The sequence below is a fragment of the Macrosteles quadrilineatus genome, unplaced genomic scaffold, assembly GCF_028750875.1.
Source record: "Macrosteles quadrilineatus isolate MER2022 unplaced genomic scaffold, UCM_ALF_1.0 Scaffold_418__1_contigs__length_72690, whole genome shotgun sequence".
Classification (NCBI taxonomy): Eukaryota; Metazoa; Arthropoda; class Insecta; order Hemiptera; family Cicadellidae; genus Macrosteles; species Macrosteles quadrilineatus.
The window spans coordinates 65048-72691 of NW_026543011.1; the positions used below are offsets into that span (position 1 = coordinate 65048).

Genomic DNA, 7644 nt, shown 5'->3' on the forward strand with positions numbered 1-7644 from the left:
TCCAGCAACGAGAAGTGAGTGAAATTGTGAAACAGGTCAAAGGTGAGCCCAAAACATTTCTCAATAATTGCAACTGCAACTACGAAGCGCTACCGCAGCTAACCTTTTGTCTGCAACTCTTTGAAACATGTAAGAATCGTCTGTACCACGCGAAACAGTTCTCGGTTCTCGGCAGGCTGCAGATAGGCTACGAAGCGCCAACGCAGCTGCAGCTAAACTGTTGTCTGCAACTCTTGAAACAGGTTAGAACAGTCTGCTGCGCCCAACATAGTATACGTATCGCTTCTAGCGGACAATCTGTAAACTAAAGCTAACCTGTTGTCTGCAACTGTTTAATTAAACTGTTGTCGAGTTGAAACCGTTGCAGTTGCAACCTGTTGCACTTTGACAACAACTTATTCCACCACTATCTGGTTCTGTACCCACGAACACCTCCACTTCCACTTCCACATGCACAGTAGTCCTTGGAACAGTTCCTGGGATAACAGCTATTTGTGTAATAGCTTCATTGTAACTCTGTATTGGTCCTGATTAGATAGTTGTTTCATTCAACAGTTGCAGCAGTTGCAAGCAAACTGTGCATAGTGCATTGTGGTTTTGGTTTTGTAAAGGAAAAGGTGTTTATTCTTTACTGTTTATTTACTTTTGACTTGAGCTGCTTGAAAAGGTGTTTTATGATTATGAAAATTAAAGTGCTGTGAGTGTGCTGAAGCTGATTTGTTATTAGGTATTGACAATTAAATGTTTTACCTAACCCTCCATGTTAAACTTCCCTATCCCAAGCGTGATGTATATAACTTCGTTACTTCTCGAGTGGTGTAAAGTTGAAAAAAACTCACTCGGTGATGTAATGAAACCCATTTAAATAACATTGAGTGCTTAACTTAAAAAATATACCTCTATGGAGCCAACAACGTTCAACGCTAGAAATCAGCTGTGCGCTTGAATATTATTGTTATGTTTTGAAGAATTTTCCTAACCTAGCTTTTGTTTGTAAATGAACGTTACTGTTAGAAGATGAGTGAAATGGATAATGAAAAATATTGTTCGTAACCTCCTGTATATTGTCGGGTCAGGTAAAATCTTGTACGTTACACGTTACGCAAGAGCGTGTTTACATCACTTCGGTAAATTATGCAACTCGCTTCCGCTCGTTGCACAACATTCACCTGCGTGATGTAAAAACGCCCTTACTATACTTGTAAGGTAAATAGCTATTACGTGCATGAATTATTTATTAAGTTTTAAGTGTTCACTTAACCTATATTTTTCGGATTCCTCAAGAAAGAGGGTTAGGTTGAGTTGTGTTTGTGTTTGTGTGTGAATTTGTTAGATTGCAGTTTTTGTAGTGGTAGGTCTAGGTTTATTTTAAGTAAGTTGGGCCTTTCAGTTGAGTTTAGGTCTAAGTTATTGCCTTTGAAATAGTTAAATTAATAACTTATCTATTTATAAGAGTAGGCCTAAGTTAGGCTCTAAATGTCAACTGGAATGTCGAATGTGTGTGTAGAATTTTTGTTGTGAAGTTTTAAGTGTAAGTAGTTTGTTATGAACTTTTGAGTGATTCAGTTTTAATAACTTAGAATGACGTCTCATGTGTGTGAACTGTGTGATAAGACATTCACTAAAAGGTTTTCTCTGAAGAGACATTATGATAATGTTCACAACGGATACAGCCCTAATGATGGAAACCCCAATTGTTCACAAACTGTTCAGTGTGCGATATGTAGTTCAGACCTTGGTAAGACAGCCAATTTAAAGTGTGAACTGTGTGATAAGACATTCACTAAAAGGTTTTCTCTGAAGAGACATTATGATAATGTTCACAACGGATACATCCCTAATGATGGAAACCCCAATTGTTCACAAACTGTTCAGTGTGCGATATGTAGTTCAGACCTTGGTAAGACAGCCAATTTAAATGAACACTTACTTTCTAAACATCAGATCAATGTTGAATCAGAGAAAATTACATTTACTAGTGAAGATGAATTTTTAAAGTGGAAGAAGTGTCATGAAGAAAGTGAAAAATCTCTGTTCATCAACAGGAGGGGTAGCTACCGAAGTAAATACAAGAAAGTGACATACTATCAGTGTCATCGTTCGGGTAATTACCGAACGCACTTGTCTTCTGAGTGTCAGCGTAAACGATCCATGAAAATTCAGGGAACAAAGAAAATAAATAGTTACTGCCCTGCAAAAATGAAAGCTACTACTTCGATGATAAATGGAAGCGTTGAAGTGGAATTTTGTAAGACTCACGTAGGACATCAAGCTTTGTTAGCCCATTTGAGTATCCCTGACGATGAACGACAAACTATTGCAACCAAAATTGCCCAAAAAATCCCGTTTGATGCTATTATTGATGAGGTTCAGAAAACAGTTACTAAAGAGGTTACGAGGAGACATCTTCTGACAAAACAAGATCTAAGAAATATAGTGAGAGAATATAGTTTAGATAGTGAATGTGTACGGCATACAAATGATGCGATCAGTGTTGAAAAGTGGGTAGAGATGGAAATAGCTAGTGACAAGAACTCAGTCATAATGTACAAACCTCAGGGTCTTGATTCATCCGATTACCCTGAACTAACCAAAGACGACTTCATGCTGGGCATAATGACTGAAGCCCAAGCTGGCATGCTCAAGAAATATGGAAGAGATTGTATCTGCATTGATTCTACCCATGGAACTAATGCATATAAATTTGAAATGACGACTATCTTAGTGCTGGATGATATGCGTCAAGGATTTCCTTGCGCATTTTTGTTTTCAAACAGAAATGACCACATAGCTTTGGACTTGTTTCTAAATTCAGTAAAGAGCAAAGTCGGAGAAATCAAAGCAAAGGTACTTATGACAGACATGGCAGATGTATTCTATAATTCTTGGAAATCGACTATGGGAGATGTTGACATGAGATTATTCTGTTCATGGCACGTGCAGAGAGCTTGGCAGAGAAGACTGAACACGGATATTAAAGATTTGGACCTGCGGAAAGAAACATTAAAGAAAATGTACACTCTACAAAATGAAGTGGACGTGAAAAACTTTGAAAAGATTATGCCTGTGATTATCAGCGAGGTATGTCAATTTTCTGAAACAAAAGAATTTGGCTTGTATTTTAAGGAAAACTACGGCAAAAATTATAAATCATGGGCCTATTGCTATCGCAAAGGAGCAGGTATCAACACAAACATGCACCTTGAAAGACTTCATGGAATTTTCAAGCACCTGTACTTGAAAGGTAAGATGGTAAAGCGCCTTGACATCACCCTACACGCTCTTCTAAGATTTGTAAATCGCAAGCTGTTTGATCGATTGATTGTTCTCCATAAAGGTAAGCTCACCCACAAACTTCGAAATATAAGAGACCGGCATAAAAAAGCTATGACACTAAGTTCCACAGAGGTTATTTCGAATGATACAAATAATTGGCTTGTTTTCTCTTCAACATCTGACTGTGAAGTTTATACAGTGTCATTGAATGAAAATCAATGCGAAAACTGTCCTCTGATGTGTGAACATTGTAATGCATGCATTCACAAGTTTCAGTGCACTTGTATTGATGCTTGTGTTAAGTGGAACATGTGTAAACACATACATTTAGTATGCTCTACACTTGATCACAACATACCGCCTGTGCCTTTGCACCCTGAATTGAATGGGCCACATCTGTCTCCTGAAAACAATGACAAAGAGGTAAGTGAAACTGAATTTGACAAAAATGAAACAAGCCTGATTCTTTCTACGGTAAGAAACCCTTCACAGAACAATGATGTAGAAACTATGAGAAATAAAGCAACAAACCACTTTTTTTCCATTTTGAAAAGAGCAACTTCAGTTCAACAAATAGAAATTGTTGAAAGGACATTGAAATCGTTAGATCCTCAAATTGACGCTCTTAAAGAGAAAACATCCAGCTTATTTGTTCCCATTGATAACATTAATGTAAGAAAAAATATTGAGCCTCAAAGACAGTTCTCACTAAAAAAAAGAACATCAATCGACTGAAACTGAAACCTACTGTTAAAGAGACTCATGAGATTAGAATTGCTGCACTACAGAAAGCTAATAGTAATATACAGTCTTTGGAAATGTCATCAGATTTGTTGTGAATACGTTAAGGGTAAAGGTAGAATAGGAGAGGTTAGGTTAGGCTACTGTAGGCTAGTTTAGATTAAGAGATTAATTAATTTATCAAGTTATCTTAATCAGGTAGGTAGGTAATCTTAGTCAGGTAGGTTTGTCTGGGCTAGATCAGGTTAAAATGAGATAATATGCAATTCCATCCTTTCTTGAACCATCCAACCCTATTAAGTTAGCCAAATGTAATCCAAACTTTCCTATTCTAACCTATTAAAAATAATAATAAGGTGATGTTAAGGTAACTACCTAACTTACGTGAAGTTTATAGGTTAGGTTATAGGTTTTCATACTTGATGCATCCAAGCAACCGGGCTGTAGTGATGCTGATGGTTTTTTAAAACCTAAACATTGTTAATACTAATTATATTGTAAATGTGCTGTTTAGGCTATATGAATTCAGCTGGTAATGGACATTTTAATGTCAGTTAGCCTACAACTTTTTTGAGATATGTAGTAAACAGCCTATTTCTGTTAAAAAATTATCAATTCATTTTGGTTAGTAAATTTATTATTAAATAGATTAGGAAATTATTCATTGAAATATTCAATTTTCATATCTGAGTCTTAAACAGCACATATTTTAAGTTTCTGCCTTATTTATCCTCGTGGCCAGGTAGGCTCCCGGGTATTGTATTCACACTTTTAATAGGGAGTAGTAGCCTAAGGTCACTCCTATCACACCACCTGTCAGGGCAGATGGGGTGAATTAATTGAGTTTAAAGCCCATCAGGCGAAAATGGTTGCTTCCGGTGCTACGTCACTTTGTGACGTCATAGGTGATGTGTAATTGGGGGGGGGGGTGTATGAGGGTGATCATATGGTTTTCAAGGTCATAGGTTTGTGTTTTAAAAAAAGGAAGCTATTCTACACTTGTAGTGTAGGATAGCTTCCTTGTTTTGTTTATTGTTTATTTGTATAAAACATGAGGGATGACAATAACTTACATACTATTACAATTAATAAGGAAAACATGTGCGAACGTACGTATCTAGAGTGAGTGTCAGCTAAAGTGTAAAACGAATGAGTTTATTGGTGGCCTTTATAAAGGCCGTTTTGTGGAGCTCGGCGACGCTTGTGTACTTGGATGTTTACTTCTTCAACTCCTCTATTGTATTATGGAGCTCTGTCCATCTTGCCATGTCTGCATTGTGCTCGGCCCATTCGATGTTGTCTCGAGGCTGAGCGCACCAAACACGATCAAATTTGTGTCGAAGCTCTTTCTCCTCCTCTAGCAGTTGAAGTAGTTTTTCCTTTCGTTTTCGCTCCTGGTCTTCTGCCTCGATGCATGCTTGGTGTAGGTCAGAGTCTTCAATATCGCTTGTCCACTGTTGTTGTTGTAGGTTGGCCATCTTGTGCAAAGTAAACGAGAAAGGTTGAGTTGACTGGTGAAGAGCTGGATGCGAAGTGACTGTTGCGTGTAAAGAAGTGCAGGTCCCTGACGATGTGGGCGGAGCTAAAGCAGTAGGGGTGGGGGAAAGTAGTAGAGGTGGGGGAGAGCATTATGCGGGTATCAATCCATACGTTTTAAAAGTAGTTTGATTCTACGTCCTTTGTCTTGTGAGGGATGTTTCCGTTTTTATTGATACGTTTTACAATTGCATTGACAATAGGAGAACGATTCACATTTTTTACAAGCCATTCCATCTACTTGACATTCAGGTGTTTTGAAACACTTTAGATTACAACAATAGTATTTGAAATCGTATTCAGATTTGTGATCAAAAGATGAATTAGAATTACACTGTGACATGTTGCTCGACTGAATTCTAAAACAAGAATGAAAAGCAATGTGTTGTGAGCTGCTATTTATAGTGCAAGAGTCAGCAGCTGTCATGCATCTGCCACATCTTAGTCCACATTCTTCCAGAGTAGGTTAACCATTTGTGTTAGATCGTGTATGTAATTTTGATGCTTGTCTTGATATGTTTTACACCTACATATGCAATAGCCAACAGAATCACATTTTTTATAAGCTTTTCCATCAACTTTACTTTCAGGCTTTCTAAAACATTTTAAATTACAACAATAGTTATCCAAATCGTATTTGGATTTGTAAACAAAAGGTAAATTGTATTTACGCTGTGACATGATGCTCGATGAATTGTTGAAACAAGACTGAGAGCAACTGCGTGTAAGACCTGTTATTTATAGTAAAAAGTTCAAGGTCATTTGTTTGAATTTTAAAAAAAGAAACAACATATCAGCATATAGAATTAATTATATGCTGATATGTTGTTTCCTCTTTCAATTTATTTATTTATTTATTTATTTTTAATGACATAAACATTTTACAAACATATGTACATAGATGGTTATTTACAGAAAAAACTTAAAACTAACATTGATGGGTGATGTGTAGAGATAGTTCAGTGGAATTGTTTCCGCAAACTCCGTGTGATACCAAATAGAGGGATCCTGGTTGAATACCTCGCAGGTCTTCGTTTTGTAGTTGCTGCACAAATCGTCTTGGAAGATAAACTTGAAATTTCGGTTCATCACCTGGTGAAAACGGTGCCTCGCTCAGTGATGCTAAAATTGCGTCTCCATGTGAAGTTTCTGTCTTCTTCAGCTCGTGAACGATGTAGTGTTTGTGTTCCTTCAATTCGTGACATTTCTTAGTACTTAGAATGCTGGATTTGGACTTGGTGTTGAACTGATCCACCAAAGACTGGAGAAACTGTTGTGAAGCCATTTTCTTGATTAGGACTACCCTGTGAGATGTTGCCTCTGCGATGTCTGGAGTAATACTGATGAGGATCCTGAGACTGTCCACTGTATTTATAGCACACGTTCCCCCCTCCACTGCTATTTCCTTCGTAATACTTCCACTGTTGCTGTTTGAATTTATTTTTGTCCCAATAGTGAAGAACTAGAAAATTAGCTAATCGGTATGCGTTTTTAGTGCACATTGTGTTACTGTGCGATAAGAGTGATCTGTTAAAGTACAAATAGGTCCATAATTAATTTGATGATCCTTGTCCATTCTTATGTCGAAAACATCGTGATATGTGTATTGTTGTATCCATTGTCTTTTTTCCGATCCTCTTGTATAAATATGGGAAAACTTGTTAGAAAAATGATACATGATATTGTTCAAGTGCTTATAGCTTATCAATCCTTCGTTCCACTGAATATGGTGAAAATGTTTGGTTATCCATTTGTTTGTTCTTCTTGCTTTGTCATTCAATTGGTTTACTGAAAATGGAGCTTCAAATATAAACGGGTATACGACATGTGTAATCAAATCTAAAATCACTAATTCTTTTATCACAAATTCATCTTTGTTATCACGAAATGCTTGAAATTCTATTACACAGGGTTTTATATCCATAATGTTTAACCCTATCTACACACCACCACGTATAGTGTTCAACTGAATTCACACCGCGCCTTGGTCACTCTTTTATACTGTTTTTCTTTAATTACACTTCTTGGGTTGCTGGTTCTTCTTGGTTTATAGTTTCATATTCTTCAACAGCTTCTATCGCTTCTTCATCA

The 7644-nt window shown here is 37.0% G+C and overlaps 1 protein-coding gene across 1 annotated transcript; it reads left to right on the plus strand.

Moving 5' to 3' along the window:
* Window positions 1–1581: 1581 nt before the first annotated feature.
* On the plus strand, window positions 1582–4540 carry LOC128982506 (uncharacterized). Its single transcript, XM_054401466.1, has 3 exons — window positions 1582–3081; window positions 3553–3699; window positions 4532–4540. Exons 1-3 carry the CDS (start codon window positions 1582–1584, stop codon window positions 4538–4540), a joined length of 1656 nt encoding a protein of 551 aa, XP_054257441.1.
* Window positions 4541–7644: the final 3104 nt, after the last annotated feature.

What these genes read in the sequence shown, in the direction of transcription:
- LOC128982506 (XM_054401466.1), top strand. Translation starts at nt 1,582, where the DNA reads ATGACGTCTCATGTGTGTGAACTGTGTGATAAGACATTCACTAAAAGG. An exon ending in TGCCTGTGATTATCAGCGAG is followed by an intron (nt 3,082 to 3,552) that starts GTATGTCAATTT and finishes CACAAGTTTCAG; the next exon opens with TGCACTTGTATTGATGCTTG.